The sequence below is a fragment of the Ruditapes philippinarum genome, unplaced genomic scaffold, assembly GCF_026571515.1.
Source record: "Ruditapes philippinarum isolate M1 unplaced genomic scaffold, ASM2657151v2 ctg3807_1_1_1_1, whole genome shotgun sequence".
NCBI classification, from domain to species: domain Eukaryota; kingdom Metazoa; phylum Mollusca; class Bivalvia; order Venerida; family Veneridae; genus Ruditapes; species Ruditapes philippinarum.
The window spans coordinates 27,024-48,318 of record NW_026856509.1 but is presented as its reverse complement, the minus strand read 5'-3'; the positions used below and the strand labels follow the sequence as shown (position 1 = coordinate 48,318).

Below are 21,295 nucleotides of genomic sequence, written 5' to 3'. Positions count from 1 at the left end.
AAATTTCTGATCTGTACAATGGTTCAGGACAAATCTTCTTATTATTTTTATAAATGTTAAGTTGTCGTGTATACATATACAATGAATTTAAAATGGATATGAACACATGCGTTGCTTTTGTACACACACAGATTATGATCTGTAGAATTCAAAGAAAACTTGTATGCCAGTATTAAATCTTGAAGAAGGTTCATCCCTCGGAAAGATTAATTACAATAAAACTCCATAATAATTGTAGACTAGATTAAATCTGTCTAATAAAATAGAGTGAAATAAGAATCCCTAACGAAAGACCAACACGACACAATTGAAAATGTTGCAGGCTCGGTTTGTTTGAGCCTGTTCATGGACGGTACTGTCAAGTGCAAACTACCGTCGACGCCCCCTAGCACCGGCTTAAGCAGAATTCAACATTTTACATGAACTGGTAAAATTTAAAATTTTGAAACATCCGCAGATGTGTAAACCTCCATAACCATTAGTATCAACTTCTTATCTTATCCGTAAAAGTCAAGTTATTAATAACATATTAAGAACTATACATTGGATACAATATTTCGAGGGTCTTTTGAATCATTGTATTGCTGATGGCAATTATGTTGAACCCATTAAAATAGATGTACCAGATTTTGAAATTGAACATCGTACCTTAATTATTCTTTAATAGCGGTTCATGTTTGTCTAGATGTTATATTAACAATATAACTTGTACATCTATTATAAAATGTGTTAAAGTTTTCACTTATCTTGTTTACATTTTGAATCATGTAACAATTTAATATATCTTTTGCTTTGCATAGACATTTTCAGGTTCTGTTAAGATCTACGTTGAAGATAGCTTCGCAAATCTTTATATTTTAGCTTTTCCAATATTTAGTTATCTTAATGAAACCATCTCTGGAAATTCATAATAAATTTTGGGCAAAATATCAAATAAGGTTTAGTTTTTCAAAGTTTTCTTAAGATTTGATTCTTTTGAAATCCTTGGTTAAAACATATTTATTTAAAGTTACATTAAAAAATTTTCCATAAAAACAGAAATAGCGACATTTCGTTAATAAATTGGGTTTCATATCGACTCCAGATCTTATTTTGGTGTCCAGACAACCAAAATGAGTTTTATAAGCATAAAAAATGGACAAACTCATTGTGGCGAAATCGGAAGTACAATATCTGTTTGCATGATAAACTCCGCCTTCAAATCATCCGTACATCAATTATATTAAATCAACAAACATTACTATATGTAGCAGTCCTAAGGTATATTTCCGCACTGTAACGGATTTTTTTATACAAATTCAATCTTTTTTTATGAGATGATTACTTTTTACTGAACCTCAGGCCTAGTGCACCGTGAAGTTAAACGGTTGAAATGCGTTTTCACAAGAAAATCTCATATTTGTTGTGTTCCAGATAGCAGTTATAACACTGTGACGTAGCGCATACACAAGCTGATTATAATCTTCATTTGCATGTTAAATTCGTATACGAACTTTAGTGTTACCGTGGGGTTTTCCGTTTAAAATCCTTATTAATGAACAATATTTGATGAGATTCACAACAATACTATTAAAAAGGTTAATGAATCTGTAGAATGCTTGGTTTTTAGGCCGACGGCAAAATAATTTTACATATTTATTTAGTGTAGCTTTAAGCTCGATTGCAAAACAAGTTCTTGCAACTTATATTTATCACTTTCGAGTCCGCTTTCTTGAACCAACCAGTACTGGTGTCATATGAAAAACAAGGTCGTAACTCGAGGAGGATTCGAACGTATGATCTCTGGATTAAGAGTCAGACACCTTAATCACTAGGCCATCGATCCATAACCATCAGTACAAGACTTTCAGAAACCAAACAATAATCAATAAAATTACGACCTTGTCTTGATGAAATCGTTTAATGACCTACCTTTTGTCATTTTCGTTTTTACCTTTTATCATGTATAAAGAATAAATATAAAATACCGACCACAAGATGACTGTCGCCAAGAACAGGACAATAAAATGTCATAATGATGCTCTTAACAGACAACGATCTACTGAAACAAAGTAATTCAACTAACTCGATCATGACTTTAGATCGTTTATTAAAAGTAAATTTGTATTCAGTATATATACTTGTCAGACAATCATCCTACGTAAAATACGTAAAAGACTTTATCATAATAGGACGGAAATTCAAGTGTCGGGAGGTATACAAACTTATTTCTTTTATCTCAACTTGTATTTGTAAAAGACGTTAAAAATATTTACAATAATTCCAATAGGGCATTTTTTAGCAATATGTTTATGTTTAACAAATTCATTTCTACAGTACATGGATAAATCCCCTTTGCTCTGCCATGTTTTGCTTTTTTATCACTGGTAGACAATTCAGTATAGTATTATAGTATTCCCATCCAGATATTTTTTTTTTTTTTTTTTGTGTTTCTTTTATTGTTTCTTTCCAATGTTTTAAACACTCGTAAGCCGATAATGGCATAACCTTTTAGTTACCTAGGACGTCTGTGCCTTAAAACTCATTTAACTTTTCCCAAAACTTAATATTTAAATGTTTCATTTCGGGTCTTGGCCGGATTGCTAGCAAATTTATTTTTTTTCGTTAACTCTCTGTTTGCCAACAAAATTATTGCGGTCATTTTTACTTGTTATTTTTATTGGATAATGTAATTATCTTTTTGCAATAGCAAATGGTCTCGAATGTTCCTGCTTGTCATTATAAGATCTGATTTAAAGTTTTACCCTGAAATTACAATTGCCAATAATACAAACCTATCCGGAAATTATAACAACATTCTACATGTATGTTCACCACTTGAAAATATAGTCTGTTAAAGTTAATCTTTTTCGGACAAAGGGCCAATAAAATCCGATAATGTTAACAATATGTTCCGACAGAATTATAACGTCATATCCTGTATACGTACAACGATGCTATATATATAAAATGTTACTTCACATATATTATTGGCTGAAATGTTGACTTAAATGCTGTCAACAATTAAGTTTGCAAAACGTATTGAGGTTTCATATAAGGATACTTTGATCAATCCATTGATAATTATCTCAAATAGTATAATGAAAACATGCACACATAAAATTTCAATTTGAGACTTTAAATACACCCTTTAGTTTGATCGTCCAAAATAAAATCTAGAACTATAACTAACTGTGAATAATACCCCCGCAAGACTGCTTCGAAAATGAGTAAGTTACTTGTAACAGAATACCTTGTAAAAGAATTGAAATTGAGTTATGCTTGTAGGCAATTAAAGATAGGTGTGGTTCTTGAATGTTGCATTTCCTTTTACTGTGGTTGACCATTAATGAAGTTTTATTGAAATACTCTGTAATAAGTCCAGCAAGAGTAACACTTCTTAAGCACTGCACTACCTCTCATTGCGCTTGACCATTGTATGAAGTTGCATTGAATTCTAAATATTAGTATTTAAGTTATGCACCGGCCAAGGAAAATGAAAAAATGGCAATAACAGTTTAAATACTGAAGAAGGGGTTATGGTTATTGTACATTGAACTTCCTATTATTGCGCTTGTCCATTGTATGAAGTTGTATTGAATTCCAACTACTGGTTTTCAAGTTATGCACTGGACAAAAAGTAACAAATGGCAATAACTATGTAATTAGTCCAAATAGAGATATGGTTCTTGTGCACTACACTTCCTCTTAATGATCTTGATCATTGTATGGAGTTGTATGAAGTTGTATTGAATTCCAACAATTAGTCTTCAAGTTATGCTCCAGACAGAAAAGCAATGGAAAAGTAACAAAGGGCAATATCTCTAACTTTATATAGAGTTATGGTTCTTGTGCACTGAAATTCCTCTTATTGTGCTTGATCATTGTATGGAGTTGTTTTGTATTTCAACCAGTAGTTTTCAAGTTATGCTCCGGGCAAGGAAAAGTAACAAAGGGCAATAACTCTGTAATCAGTAAAGACCTGAAAGTGCTTGACCATTGTATGAAATTGTATTGAATTCAAACCATTAGTAATCAAGTTATGCTCCGGACAAGGAAAATGCAAAGGACCTCTGGTCCGATCGACCATATAACCGACAACATGGTGATTCCTATATACCCCGTATAAGTTTCGGGGGTATAATAAATAAGTTAGAACTAAGGAAAATTATTTAAAAAAAATACGAAGACAGAATTATCATTCTTAACCACTGTACTTCTCTTCAATGTCTTTCTCTCAAAGAGGTTCCATGTTCCTGGGCAATCGATGTATAACGGAAGGAGGTATTGTTGAACGAAAACAATATACAATTTTCAGACTCACTTTGATTTATATTGTTAATGAGAGATAATAATATGTGCAACATAATCAGTTTGGACGTAAGTGTTTTAGAATCATCATCACAAAAGTAACCATAATCAGCCAACACTGCATAATTGAAAACGGTACAAGCTCGGTTTGACTAATTGTTTTCATGGACGATAGTGTCTACCTTCCAATCCCCAGGCAACAGTTTAAGCATGAAACAAATGAAAACTGTATTTATATTTGGTATTGCCATGCAACTTTAAATATAATCCATTTGTGTCACTTCAAGTTAATGAAAGTATGTGCCCTAAACGAAAATTCATGAAAATAAACAGAATAAACATCAGTGTTTTACAAGACTGCATATCAAGGAGACCATTAAAAGTATACATGATTTTAGTACAGTCATGTACAATTTACAAAACATAGACATAATTGCATTATGTTTGTAAAACATTTAAATTTTGTTACCTTTCAGTTTGTTTAGATAAGTTATTCTTCAGGAATGATATTTGTCTGTAAAAGAAAAAATAATCTGCAAAAAATGAATGTCACTCGGTCGGCATGCTATTATGAAAACGATATTAATGTTTTAACAAATCTGCAGACATCTGTTAAATAGTATTAATCTATGAAACAGTTCAAATCAAGATTTCAGTCGGTGAAAAATAGTATTAATCTATAAAACAGTTCAAATCACGGTTTCAGTCGGTGAAATGGGTACTTTGACGAAAATCTAATATAAAATGTAGCTTATTAAACGAAATGTAGTAGTTTTCGTCAAAATTGTGTAAATTGTGCTGAAAATGAAATAGATCTACAGCTAAAGTATTACATTCATGATGTTCGTCTTAATCAATAATAGTACAATATGAAAACATAGGCAAATAATTTCACTGCAAACGAGTGTAAGAAAATGCAATGTTACAAGCAAAACTGCTGTCCAACTTGTATTTGTATTCATACAAGGTTATTGCAATTAAATTGCATTATTAAATAATCAAATCATTTCATGACACCTGACAACCAAAACCTTCGAATGAATATTAATAGGTCGCTACTCGAGGTGGTATTTCTTGCAAGTTAGGCAATATCTATCGTGACATGATTAAGTAGAACATTGATTAGACTGAACTTACTTTTGGTTTTCTATGTCTTTGTTAGCCATTACTTTGTCTAACACTGAATGTTCCCTTTTCACTGTTGCAAGATTAATTTGATTCAATTCATTTTCTTTTGTCAACCTTTCACTAAATTCATGTAGACTATTTCGTTCTGCTTCAATTTCTAATACTTTGACTCGCAGATCTTCGTTTTCTTTAGAAATTGTTTGACATTTCTCGCAATCTTTCATTAGAATCTTTAAATCCGTTTGCCTAAAACGATAAACAAACACATGTATATACAACGTTTAGGAAGATAAGTGCAGGAAACTACGCACAGAAATAGTTGCGTGAAGATAGATGACAAAAACGGCCAAATATCTTCAGTTGAGTTTTATAATGAAATACAAAATAAAAACGTATCTTCAGTTGAATAAAAAATGATTAATGTAGGCGTGGTAAAATAAAACTCGATCATAGCAAACTCACCGGGATCTTGACATTTACGCTACGAGAGGTGTTCATTTTTTATGAAACGCGATCAAAACGCGTTTAAAGATCTCATAGCTAACAAAAACTCGTTCAAAATCATAATTTTACGTACATAAGTGTACCATACATATACCTTTATCATTTGAATTGAAAATTCAAACTGAGTAGACCAAAAATAAAAGAATTAGTTGAGGGCATTATTTTAGGATTTTGAAGCAAAAATGTCCTTCAGAAACATTGTTAAACAAGCAAAACAGATGATACATAATGTTTCTGTTGCTACTGTGCATCGCATTTAACATGGGAAAGGTATTTGAAATAACACAAAACAGGTAAAAAGGGTTCCTTTACCAAATGTCGCACGGCAGTTCCTACTGATGTCGTTCTTAAAATCCGTAATATGATTACTTTGGTGAATCCTCCCACACAAAGAGAAATGACAGCTAACGATGGGGTGTAACTAGGCATTGTCAACAAGGTAACAGCAAAATTCTTAAAGAAAGTGATTGTTCCTAGGCTAAGAGAGGTCAAGATTTTGAAACGACCTGCTCGATCATTGCGTCTATATCTCCGCTTTAACTGTGGAAAATGGAAAAAAACGTTGTCGTCACAGATGAGACTATGTTATGTATTGGCGGTAGTTACGATCGACGTCGTGTTTGCATTGTTCAAACAAATGAGACATATTTAAAAATCTGGAGTTTGTAAGATGCATTTGCACCTAGATTTATGGTTTGGACTAATGTTAGTTACAACGGCCAGACATCTCTAATTTCTAACAATAAAGGGGGAAAAGTCACTGCAGAATATTACATAGACGAAATTCTAAAACCATTTCTCAAAAAGATGTTCGGTGACTTTTTGATGTGGAATTCCATCAAGAATCGGCCGCTAAAATAACTATTAACTTTCTCAACAAACGCAAAGTGAATTACATAGCAGCTGCAGAATGGATCCAAAAAGCCCAGATGCAGCTCCCATGGACTCTTGTATATGGAGTATACTGAAACGTAGGCTACAGAAACGCAAGATTGATACCTTGTCCGATCTTAAATAATTAGGCAGGTTTTAAAACTCTTTAATAATAAATTGAACACCTCTCGTAAATTCGAAATTTGTTATACACAATATAAAGAAATGATATCTAATGATATCTGTATCACAGTTCGAAAGTGATTTTTATTATTTATTCCTAATATCATCATAATTGTTTTACATATATAAGCTGTTGCAATATTAGTCTTAATTCGACACACGAAATAAAACGCTTTAACGATAATGAGATATAATACAATTCAATACAATATCTTTATTGCTTCATAGGCCACCAGCCCAAAACAAAACATAGTTTACAAGAAATTTATTTACATATGTACAGAACAGTGTAAAAGTATTATGGTGATAGTAGTATTATTTAGTCAAATACAGTAATATATCATCGAAATTCACTGCAATCTAAATAGAGGAAAATCTTTCTATAACGTTTGTATGTAATAGAAATTGTAATTGAGAATGAATTTGATACATTTTCATCAGTTTAACCTTATCCGAAACAAAATGTAAGGCAAAACATGCTAAAACGTAGTTTATCGCAAACTCAAATGTATACATTGAAACATTTTGAATCAACAGTAATAGAATTAATGTAGAAATTGAATCATATTGCATTTACAATTTGCACACGTTTGCTAACAATGTATAAATAAAGTATAAATGTTCCTTCAATTGAAGAAACCGACTCTTTGATTTGTATCAATTTTAGTATGTGTTCTATAAGTTTAACTTAATTTCATTTAAAAGTAAAGTTTTCATATACTTAGATGTCATATAAATATTGGTAGAAATTAATTTAACCAATTTTTTTCAGATCTGAGTCAGTATTCATGAGCATGTTTAACTTATTAATTGATGGTGAAATCCAATATTTTCTAGGAAAATACAACTTCCTTAGAGAGCTATATGAATTGCCAACAAGTACAAAGTGATATTCCGTTTCATTACAATGGTCTTCTTGACAGAGTTCGCAAACTCTTTCTTCACTATCAATGTTTCTATATCTTCTTTTTCCTATATACTTAAGGCATGATTTGAAATTCTTACTTTGGCTAAGGCACTTCTAAATTTCCTTATTTTAACAATCTCCAAATATTTTTCGTGTCCAAAGTTTGTTTTAAAGTTAGCGTAAAACTGTAGTTTTGAACTAATGTGTATATTTGACGACCATTCTTGGAGAAATTGGTCTTTTAATCTTTGTGTGAACGTATGTATAAAACAATTCATTAGAAACACACTGATTCTGCTATACGTATCCAAAGCAGTTTCTTTAAAGTAAGTTTTTTTTTATTTCTATGGCAAAATTGTTTTGACCTTTTTCATCCAAATTCATAAGCATAAAATAACACTTTTTAACTAGCCGATTTTATTTCATTTTAACAATCTTTAACCAGTACTCTTTACATTTTTTCGCTGCTGCTATGTACAGATGGTGCCTTCCACAATCACCTAGGACAGCCATATTGCTTGCTCTCTGTTTCACACACACATATCTTTTACAGGCATAATTGTGCACAGTTTCAATTGATTCTTGGCGACGTGTTCCCCATATTTCCGCGACGTACAAAAATACAGGGGTTCCTTTAGTATCAAAAATATTGAAATAAACATGTCGTGTTAATTGACCATACTTATATAGTTTGTTTAGTATTGATATTAAGATTATTTTGGCTTTTAAAGATTGTTCTTTTTGCCATATTATACATTGAGTTTCGTTGCGTAAAATTTAAACCGACGTATGAAAAGCAATTTTCAACTTCGATTGGCTTACTATTGTATGTCAACTTTTCATGTTTAGTTAATTTTCCACCATTTTTGAAAACTAATATCTTAGTTTTTTGGTATTACATTTTAAATCTTTTTCAGCACAAAATACTTCTAATAAGTTTAGAAGTTTTTGAAGACCTGATGCAGTGTCTGCTGTCAATGCCAGGTCATCTGCAAATAGTAATGATAATACTTGTGTCTGATCTGGGAAAAGTTGTATACCGGTATACCCTGAAGTGTTGATTCTGTCAATAAGCTCGTTGATGAAGAGGATGAATGAAGTTGTGCTAGCCAAGCACCCTTGCTTTAATCCATTCGGGCAATTGAAGTCGTTATTTGACCAGTATTTGTTTTGACAGATGTTTTGACGTTTTTATAGATACTTTGTGGTGCATCAAAAAGTTTGCCACGTATACAATTCTTTCTAAGGACCAACCATAACATTTCTCTATTAATAGTGTCAAACGCCTTTTCAAAATCAAAAAAAGCCACATAAAGTTGTCCTTCCTTTGTTGATAATTGTTTTTGTATAAGAGCATTTAATATGAAAGCGTTGTCAATGGTGCTATATCCTTTTCGAAATCCAGCTTGCTCTTCTGCAATTTTATCGTATACATTGATAAAAAAATTTAGTCTTCCAGTTAGTATACCTGTATATATCTTTCCAAGTATATTTAACAATGAGATTCCACGAAAATTATTCGGATCGTTAATATCTCCCTTTTTGTGAATCACTAGAATGTTTGCTTTATTCCAATTTGCTTAAAATTCACCGTTTTCGAACAGTCTATTATATAAACTTGCTAACAATGTTAGAACTTTTACAATACTACTAATAACAAATTCTGGTATGAGTTTGTCTTCACCATCGCTTTTCCAGCTTTTAGCTTTTTAACGGATCGTAATACCGCTTCATCTGATATCTCGGAATTAAAAATGAATTGATCTAGGTCATCAAAGTCTTCATAAAGCTTGAAATCTTGTAGGATAATATTTTCACCTGTGATCGTGCTTTCAAATTATCGCTCAAAGTGTGTTAACCATTCCTCATCACTTATTTTATTAACCACTTTTCTTTTACTTTGTGTCTTTTTTTATCTTATTCCAAAAGCCTTTAGAGTCATTTGTCTGTTCAATGAGCTTGTCTACCTCTTTATTATAGAATTCCGGTTTAATCTTTTCACAGTATTTTTTAAATATTGTTTTAGCCTCAATATATGCTTCAAGGTCATTCTCACATCTACTTTGTCTATATACTCATAGTCGGTACTTTAGACGCGGTTTTTCTACAGACACATGTCTTATCCATTTATCTGATTTTGTAAAATTTCAAATGGATAAAGGTAACATGGTGGGAATGGTTCTCCTTGATTTGCAGAAAGCGTTTGACACGGTCAATCATAGTATTTTATTAATGAAACTGAATGCAATTGGCCTCAGTTCTGATGCTGTCCGATTGTTTCAATCTTAACTTTCAGATAGGCAACAGTTAGTTCAGGTATCTGGTGTTTATTCCAGCCAGGCTCCCGTCACTTGTGGGGTACCCCAAGGATCAATATTGGGCCCCCTTCTATTTTTAATTTATGTTAATGATATGTCGGCTGTTGTCAGAAACAAACTTTTATTGTATGCTGACGACTCTGGGATTCTTGTGTGTGGTAAAAGTACTTCCGACATTGAATCTCTTTTATCACTTGAGATGGAGTATGTTAGTGAATGGCTTGTCGATAACAAGCTTTAACTTCATCTTGGCAAAACAGAATCTATTCTGTTTGGTTCAAAACCAAGGTTAAGGTCAAAAGGCAATTTAAATATTTCATGTAATGGTATAAATATCTAGACTACCAGCTCAGTTAAATATCTCGGTGCAACTTTGGACCAGAACCTTTCCTGTGAAGAAATTGCACGGTCAGTGGTTACGAAAGCAAATGCCCGGCTGAAATACTTGTATCGGAAAAGTCAATTCTTGGATCTCCACACTAGGAAACTCTTGGTCATGTCCTTAATTCAATGCCATTTTGATTATGTTTGTTCTTTTTGGTACCCAAGTTTGACTCAGTATTGGAAGAAAAGGCTCCAAACAACCCAGAATAAATTGGTTCGTTTTGTTTTGAATAAGGACAGCAGGTCACATGTTGGGCCAGAGCAATTTAAGGTTCTTAACTGGTTACCGGTCTCCAAAAGAGTTGATCAGATAACTCTTTGCCATGTCCATAAAATAAAGTCTGGCACAGCCCCAAAATACCTTAAGGAGCATTGTGTACCCCTTAATCAGGTCCTTGACCGCTGTACCAGGTCTAGAGTGTCTGCACTTTCAACATCAGATTCCTGTGTAAGCTATTCTTTTAGTGACACTGGACGATTTTCTTTACCAAAGGTTGGAAGCTTTGGTAGAAAATCTTTTGCTTTTAATGGTATTTCACTATGGAACGGCCTTCCTCAAAATCTTAGAGATATTCAATCTTCCCACACCTTCAAGCCTGCCATCAAAGCCCATTTAATGGCCAGTTAATTTTAGTTTATTTTTCAATAGTATTTGAATCTTTTAATAGTCTTAATAGAGTCCCAGATTTTACTTATTCTTAAGTTTAAGCACAACACACATATGTTGTGTCCTTTAGTAATTTACCCATTTTTAGCTTGCATATTTAACGTTTTATAATATTTTTATTAAATTTTTACAGTTTGACTGACAATTTCTGTGATGCACTATTTCATGATTTATGATGTGATACAAACTTGAACTGTGATTTTAATGTGATACAAGCTTGGACTGTGATATATTGTGATCTCAACTAAATTATTGCAATTTATGTCTTATTAGTAAAAGAATTAATTTCAATTTCATACAAATTAACATGACTTTCTGTGTCATGCCTCCAATATCAGGGACCACAATGGAAATAAGAGGAATCCTACATGGTGGGCACTACATGGCTCATATATTTATATTTTGTCGTATACTTATGTCATGTGATATTTCTAGTCTCTTTAATATTTTGATTATTGTTATGTGTAATGTATCATTATGCATCATTATGTCATTGCCATGTCATGTACACTTTTACCGAATAAAATTATTATTATTATTATTATAGTACTTAGTTGTTTTCAGCTCTTTACACAAATTATCAAACCACTTTGGTTCAGATCTTTGATATGGTGTTTGTATCTTTTCAAACAGCATTCACCACATTCGTAAAATTAGTTGTTTAACTTGTCTACAATTGTATTTATATTTGTGTTGTTTTTTTAATTTCCATTATAAATTCATTTAACCATTTTGGGTAGACGTGGACTCTTCTAATTTTGTCATATAAAGTGTTGTGTTTCCTTATTGAATACATATTGCTCTCTCTTGTTAGTATTTTCTATTTTCAACTACTCCATCTTCATTTAAGTTCGTTTGCACTGTATTAAGTTTAAACAGGATAGGAAAATGTTGGCTTTCAGTTCTTTCGCCAACAGTAAAATAAGATATGTTATAAAATAATGTTTTACTGACAATCAAGTGGTCTATGGATAAAGATTTGTTACTTTTCAAAAACATTCCAAAATCACATACACAGGTCTACTATTTGACCCCAAATAAGGTTTAAATTTCGGTAACGGCCATTTTGATAAAATAAAAATAAAAAACATTTCTTATTCCTAATGTTCTGATTAAGAGAAGTTTCAGCATAATTATTTATAGTATGGGGCAGTACATTTTATAGTTTTGTAGGTAAAAAAGTTGTTACACATCAAAAATGATTATAAGATTTATTGTTAACAGTAAATGTGTTTGATTATCGCCGTAATACCTCAATCGGCAAAGCTATATGCTCAGTGGGTAAATGAATACGTTATAAAACAAGGCTAAGGGACTTCTAAAAAAGAAATGCCTTGCGGTTTGTTCCAGTATTATTCATAGAAACAATATGTTATAATATATACAACTCAAAATTTGCTTAGGATGATCACCTTTTTTAACATTGCATATTTCAGTCCTATTATTTTCACATTAAAATCATATTTCCGCTAACGATACACCTCTACGGGAAATCGTGTACTTTTGTTATCAATTTGCCATGTACACCTTGCACAATAAGCACGTGAAAAAGCATACCCCTGGAAATTTAGTGTTTTATAGCCATGTACTTTTACTTAAACGTGTACAAGCAGCAAGCATTCTCTCGTTTTATTGTAAAACTGTTTTTTAAATTAAAAAATGTTGGCTAATCGACAGGTTAGATGAGATGAACAGAGGTATTGTAATGTTGGAGACTGTCTGTTCACAAAGGCACGTTTCCCAGTCCTTGGGATATCCCAGAGCGTTTTTGCCAGGATGTGGAACCGATTCCAAATGACTGGAAATGTATTGCAGGGCCACGACGGCGGTCAAGAACGTTCAACGACTCAAGCCAAGGACTGATTTATTGTCATTCAGGTTAGGCGTCAACGGTTTTTGAACGCTAAGACCTTACGTAACGACTACCAAAATTAAACTGGTGTGTGTGTAAGCACACAAACTGTTCGAAAAAGGTTGCATGATGCTGGGTTGAGGTCAGGGGGCAGCAATTTGCATTCCTTTGACACAACGCTATATATTTAAGAGCGTTTGCAATGGGCGCAGACTCATGTCACATGGACAGTTAATGATTGGACCCGGTCCTTTTCACTGATGAGTCAAGGTTTTGTGTGGTTTCTATGGACAGACGGGCTAGGGTTTGGAGAAATCCAAATGAACGCTTAGTTCAAGCATGCGTTGCAGACACAACCGTTTTGGCGGGGATTCAGTCATGGTGTGGGCGGGAATAAGAGCACAGGGGAAAACGGACCTACACATCATTGAAAACAGAACACTGACAGCAATAAGGTGCGTCAATCAAATCTTCGACGTCCATATAAGCACGTACGCTGGCGCGGTCCAACCTGACTTCATTCTTATGGACGACAACGCCCGTGCACACAGAGCCCACATCACAAATCAATGTCTTGAGGAGGCAACTTTAGTCCGCATGGATTGGCCAGGAGGTCCCCGGATATAAATCCACTTGAGCATGCTTGGGATCCTTTTCTTACGCCACGTCTAACCAACAGCAGTTCAGAAGCTAAGACATGCAATCATAGAGGAATGGGACTACATTCCTCCTCACAAAGTACGCAGGCTCATCAGCAGCTTCCGGCGGCTTAGCCAGGGCTTTATTAATGCCCGCGGACTCCCTACGCTAACCATTACCTGATTTGCAAGATTTTTTTCATTCCACTATGTGATCTCCAAAATGTAGATTTTCGCCCTGCACACTCTTTCCGCAAAGGCACACGCCAAGGAACATTTCCATTGTCATTATTGTCATTAAATCAATTCCTAACTTATAATATTTATTTCCTTTTAATCAATATTCACATTTATTAAAATTCACAAAAGAAACGCACTGTAGAAAAAGTGATCCTTAGCAAATTTTGGGTAGTAAAGTTATCTGATTTGAGTTGTTAATCGAAGTATCAATTTATTTTCACCTGTTTCAGAATTAAAGGTATTATTGTGCCGTTTTAATGTTAATATGTGGTGCAAATTTTTACTATGTATTATGTTAAGTTTTTTAAAAAAAAATCTTTGGCTATATAAAAAGTTTCTACCGGGTTTTGAACCCATCAGCTACATCCATTCATATAGAGGTGGAGCTATAGAGTCAGACGAAGAAAGTATCTCATGAAGACTCATGCGTATATCGGACTTGTAATAATTTGGTTAATAAATTGAAGTTTAGCTATGTTTACATAATTTAAATATTTTTCGAACTGAAGAAAAATGTCTGTTTATCGTGCTCGGGTTTTAATTTCTTATAATTAACATAATATAAGATAAGATAACATAACATCTACAGATGTTTCAAAATTCAGAAAGTTACAAATTCGTGTTAAATGTTGAATTCTGCTTAAGCAGGTGCTTAGGGACTTGAGCGGTTACTTGCAATTACACAAGTACCGTCAATGAACATACTCAATCAAACCGAGCTTGCAATATTATTAACTTGTGTTGGATCGGTTTTTACATAGGATAAAATGAAGACACATAGAAAATAAAAAACATGCAAATCAAAACATTCCAATTTGAAAACTGTATATAAACCTGATTGGGTAGCTACAACATTGGTATTTCCAGTTAATAGTTAAATTCTTATCTTTTGAATAATGCATTTTACAAACTTCCTCAACTTGAGAAAATTCACCCAGTGCTAGTGGGGCGTGGAGGGTAATTTGCACTTGGCAGTACCGTCCATGAACATGCTCAATCAACATTTTCAATAGCCGTTCTGGACTTTCTTTAGGGATTTTAATTTTCTCTATTTTGTTTTAGTATACATTATATGTTTTAGTTATACCCCAAAAACGAAGTTTGGGGGGGGGTATATAGGAGTCACCCGGTGGTCGGTTGGTCGGTCGGTCGGTTGGTCGGTCGGTCGGTCCAGACGTCCGTTGCATTTTCCTTGTCCGGAGCATAACTTGAAGACTAATGGTTGGAATTCAATATAGCTACATACAATGGTCAAGCACATTGAGAGGAAGTGCAGTGCACAAGAACCATAACTCTATATTGACTAATTACAGAGTTCTGCCCTTTATTACTTTTCCTTGTCCGGGGCATAACTTGATTACTAATGGTTGGAATTAAAAACAACTTCATACAATTGTCAAACACAATAAGGGGAAATGCGGTGCACAAGAGCCATAACTCTAGCTAAAGTAATGACAGAGTTATTGCCCTTTGTTCCTTTCCATTGCATTCTTTTGTCCGGACCATAACTTGAAGACTACAATGTATTTGTTGGAATTCATTATAACTTCATACAATGGTCAAGCACATGGAGAGGAAGTGCAGTGCTCAAGAATCATAACTCCATCTTGACTTATTACAGAGTTACTGTCCTTTGTTACTTTTCCTCGTCCAGAGCATGACATGAAAACTACTGGTTGGAATTCAAAACAACTTCATACAATGGTCAAGCACAATAAGGGGAAGTGCAGTGCACAAGAACCATAACTCCATCTTGACTAATTACAGAGTTATTGCCCTTTGTTACTTTTCCATTGCTTTTTTGTCCGGAGCATAACTTGAAGACTAATGGTTGGAGTTCAATATAACTTCATACAATGGTCAAGCACATTGAGAGGAAGTGCAGTGCACATGAACCATAACTCCATCTTGACTAATTACAGAGTTACTGACCTTTGTTACTTTTCCTTGTCCAGAGCATAACTTGAAAACTCCTGTTTGGAATTCAATACAACTTCATACAGTTGTCAAGGACATTAAAAGGAAGTGCAGTGCACAAGAGCCATAACTCCATTTTGACAAAATACAGAGTCCTTTGATACTTTTCCTTGTCCGGAGGATAACTTAAAAGGTACTGGTTGGAATTCAAAGCAACTTCATACAATGGTCAAGCACAATAAGAGAAAGTGCAGTGCACAAGAACTATAACTCCATATTCAGTTATTACATAGTTTATTGTCATTTGTTCCATTTCCTTGTCTTTCTGGACTTATTAGAGAGTAATTCGATAAAACTTCATCAATGGCCAACCACATTGAAAGGAAATGCAACATACAAGAATCACAACTATCTTTAATTGCCCACAACCATAACTCTATATTTCAATTCTTTTACAAGGTATTCTGATACTAGTCACATCCTCATTTCCGAAGCAGTTGTGTGGGGGTATTAATCACATTCAGTGATAGTTCTAGTTTAAAAATGTTTTGTAGCTGATAAAAGACCTTCTGCAAGAAGCATTTTCTGTCTTCATTGTCTTGGCAGCATTCAAATATATTATGAAATTCGTCACTAATTTTATTTGAAAATTAACTCAAAATCTTTGGTCTGTTGGAGGACTAGACAAATTACCTGAGTCTATTGGAAATCTATGATTTCTTTGTTGTGAAAATTACAATAGTAAATTGTCCATTTTGCCAAGTATGGCCTCTTAAAACAAGCTGTTACCCGAAATTTGAGTTTTAGAATACCACTCATATAGACAAACTAAATTATGATCAATTCATTCAGAACAAAAAAACACACACACAATGGACATTTCCTTTTAAACAAATTATAACTTCGTCTTGCTGTTAAGATTAGTGAGTTCATATATTGACAATTTATTAATAATACTTTTGACCACAGTGACGTAATTGTTTCTTCGATATCAAAAGATGCAGTCTGTTTCTTTATATACAAAATATACAAGATCCCTTAATGCACTACCACCGCTTTGAGTATTTAGATAGGCTAAAATTATTGCATTGCAACTAAGGGGCGTGGTTTCAAAGCCCAGAAAAGTCAAATCATTTTTTTCTTTCATATTTGTTTAAAGTCTCAGATCCCTTGTTAAAAGTAAAAGACAGTGATTATGTTTAATAATATATTATTAAAGGTATTTATTTGCTAAACTAGGCCAAATTCAATAACACAAGAGTGCACTTATGGCCCTGTGTCGCTCACTTGAAACAACAGCTTTCGGTAAAAGATGAAAGAATACCTAAGAATGCTACAGACAAAGTTTGGTGATCATCCACCAATTATTTCAGTAGGAGATAATTTTCAAAGGTTTTTCTATTTTAAGCTTTAGCTGTCCCTAAAAGGGACCAATCAAATTAATATGAGCAAACATGATAAAGCACTGCCTGATAATGCTACAGGCAAAGTTATCAATTATTTCAGAAAAAGATTATGTTCTAACGTTTTTCTACTTATAGCTTTAGCAGCCTCTAGAAGGGGCCAATCAAATGTTATATGAGCAAACATGATAAAACACTACCTAAGAATGCTACAGACAAAATTTGGTGACCATCCATCAATTACTTCTGTAGAAGGAGACGTTTAAAGGTATGTCTATTTTTAGCTTTAGCGGCCCCTAAAAGGGGCAAATCAAATTGAATGAGCAAACTTAAAAAAAGACTACCTAAGAATGCTACAGACAAAGTTTGGTGATCATCCATCAATTAGTTCTGTAGAAGATGTCTAAATGTTTTTTTTTCTATTTTTAGCTCTAGAGACCCCTAAAATGGGCAAATCAAATTAAAATGAACAAATTTGATACATGACTACCTAAGAATGCTACAAACAAATTTTGATGATCATCCATTATTTAATTTAGTAGAAGAAGATGTTTACGGGTTTTTTCCATTTTTAGCTTTGTTGACCCCTCAAAGGAAACAATTGAAATGGCATGAGAAAATTAAAGTGTGTCACAAAGATGCTACAGACCAAATTTGAGGTTAATCTGCCCATCAGTTTCAGAGAAGATGATTTTGACGCATATCGCATGGACCCCGGACGCCGAAGTATCCCCCTTTGATACTAATGGCTCACCCTGAACCTTCGGTCCTAGTGAGCTTATAAAATATAGTACCTGATATAAAATTTAGTTTAAATTTTGTGTATATCTTTGACATATTTCAAACATTTTGAGTTGAAAAGAAATCATTTTGCAATTGTGGTGTGGCACCTGAATGCTATTACTTGTTTTATAAGAAAGATCAATAGGAAAACATTTTACAAAATGATGATATTAGACATTATTTAGTGTGCCCTCATTCCGGAAAAAGAGCCCTTCTTATAGCAGGTTTTAGATCAGAAAAGAGTTCATAACTCGTTAACCATACCCTAAGAATAAGTTTTAAACACCTTAATTGTACTTGTCCCATGATGTCGAGATTAAAAATTCTTCGGATTTCAACTCCATACATTGCAATCGGCTTAATATCTTTTATTAAATACATGTAGCTCAATTTGTAAACCTATTTGAAGATAGAGACGATAATATTTTTTTAATTTAACTATACATAGTTCCTGTAACTTGCTTTGTGATATGTCTTTTTACATTTAAGACAATAACCGAATTTACTGAAACAAATACTCGTTTACTAACAAAAGGTTCGTTTTTGAAAGTTAACTTATACAACAGAGAGGGAAAAAAGAACCCTAAAGAAAGTTCAAAACGACAAAATTGTAAATGTTGCAGGCTCGGTTTGATTTAGCCTGTTCATAACCTCTGGACAATTAGTATAATTTTTGTTTTTGTCCAATATATTTACCTATGTTGATCTACCGTCTTTGTCAGTAAGACTTGTATACATGTATACATAAAAATACAATTCTGTTTTTTTGTGTGTGTACGCAATAAAAACTATGTAGCAATGCATTGAAGGTTACTACTCATATTTGATATCAGAATTATAAAACATTATATCTTATATATTTTAGAATGAATAATAATATCTGTCATTTGTTGCAAGCCTTGTTACCTCACCATGGGCGGGTTTCCACGAGACAGATATTCAAACCTGATCCGCAAATACATGTCTGATATATTTTTACGCGGCTCATTCATAAAGTTCGATTAAAATGTTATTGTATAACACGCAACTCGTCGTGCATTCCAAAGCTCGATAGAATTTCCGGCATGTGTAAAACAAAAGAAAGGTCTGATACGCAAAAATATCTGACCGAAAAATCTTAGTTGACACAGCAATAAAAATTCAAATCAATTTGAACGTAAAAAATGGTATTCCAGTTTGAATGGGTAATTGCACAGATCTTCTTTCAATTATTATGTCCTCGTGTGATGTATATTTCTTTATCTCATTTGTTCTCATTGATTCTCCGTCAGCTCTAGTGTCTTCTACAGATAACTGATCTAAAGTTTTAAAGCAATTTGAAGAACTCCCCAAAAGTTTACAGACTAAATCTGACGAGCAATCATCTGTAAGATTATCCAAAATGATTATGAAAGATATCTAAAAATAATTGTATAGTGACCCTTGATCCGATTCATTCAATAAGTCACGAGAGTAAATATATATTAGTTTTTAAACCGTCAATCAAAATCAAATTTAGAAAACGTTATAATAGATGGCTATCTATTTAAGTTACAAGAACGTTCTGGTAACCATCCAATTATTGAATTTGATCTGTTGGAGAAGAAATGAAAGGGTTTTGTACTTTTACCTCTTGTGAGCCCTTAGTTGGTCAAATTAGTAATATTTGAGCAAAGTACAGTTTGAATATCACAATGATGACATACACCAAATTTGAAATACATCCGAGAAGAAGAATCTTTACACAATACTACATATGTCTACATAAAAGGCTAAAAGGATCGAGCAAACTTGCAGTTTCAATATATAGAGCAATTAATAACGACTCAACCTACTGTTCATGGCCAGGCGCTTTGAGATGTTTTAATATAAAGAAAAGGCAGGTCCCTTAAAAGAGCAACTCAAATTTTTAGAAGACGGAGTACCGTAACAAGGAACTATAAACAGAGTTTGGTTATTATAAAGCCATTGGTTTAGTACCAGAATTAAAAAAGGTCCTTTTTATTATTTGACATCTGCTGACCCCAAATAGATATTTACCAGTAATATATGGCAAATGGCAGGTTGGCAATCAGATGGACGCTGCTATCAAAAGGAAATACTCATGTTTTCGTATATATCCCACTTTGATGAAGTAACAAATTTTTATAGAGTTACATTGTCGAGTTTTGGCAAGGTTTTGATTTTTTGCTTTGATTGTCACCGTATTATGGTAAATTTTAGCCATTTACATATTACATTTGAGTATATAATTGGTTTAAACTAAACAATTTTGTCACTTATATATGATTGATTTTATGCTATTTAATATCGTTTAATTTTATATACTCTAATTTGACTTTAATCATAAAAGTTCCTTTCCGTTGGTATTTTATTGTTACTTTTGTTATCGGCATTTGCTTCAATATTCAGAACACATTGCTTAACACATGTACGAAAATCAAATGCTTACCTAGTGTAAAATTTCCCTGTAATACAACAGACCTCTTAAAATCCTCAAATTAATGAAGAAATAAACTAAAGAAGTAACTGAATGAGTTGGAAAATATACTTTAAATATATTACCATTTTTTCAAATTTTAAATTATTTATTCTGTGAATGTAGTTTCATAATATAAGAATTGTACAAAATGTTTATTACACATAATTGCAATAAGATCCTGACCAAACAAAATCTCTACGTTGAGAAGTAAAAAACAAAATAAGAAAAAAACTTAAAATACTAAAGACGGCTGAATTGAAAATGTTGCTGGCTCGGGTAAACTGAGTCTGTTTATAGAAGGCAGCGGTAATAGATTGCAAATTACAGACAACGTCCTCGATTAAAGCAGAATTCAACACTTGAACATTAAATTGGTGATTTTTTTTTTATTTATCATCCGATGTTTTCCTACGGCGGTAAGCATTAAACCGTCAGTGTGAAACATTCGTTGCGTATGGTCCCGAAGTAAAAGAAACAGTGAACTTAACAAGAGAGAACAGCTATTTGCTGAAGTTTTATTTTGGACATTTGTCTGTCAGGCACCTGCCAATCTGCGATAACTCGGCATTGCTCGTTATTGAGGCCTGTCATTCAAATATATATATACTTCTAATTTGTATCAATGAATTACTAGATATATTCGGATCAAAAGTACATGCGATAGAGGGTGTATTTTATTTGCTTTGCTGCTATCTTTTTGCTAGTTAATGACGCCAGCATGCCAAAGGGACCTGTTTATTATATACA

General features: G+C 33.1%; 1 protein-coding gene across 1 annotated transcript in view; it reads right to left on the bottom strand.

Annotated features, from left to right (window-relative positions):
* LOC132746820 (MATH and LRR domain-containing protein PFE0570w-like) overlaps window positions 1-21,295 on the bottom strand; it is a 71,903-nt gene that overhangs the window by 28,414 nt on the left and 22,194 nt on the right. Inside the window, exons 20-21 of the mRNA XM_060736080.1 lie at window positions 5,428-5,664; window positions 4,760-4,804 (exon numbers count right to left, since the gene is read on the bottom strand). Coding sequence (XP_060592063.1) covers window positions 4,760-4,804; window positions 5,428-5,664 — 282 coding nt within the window. The remainder of the gene's footprint in view (window positions 1-4,759; window positions 4,805-5,427; window positions 5,665-21,295) is intronic.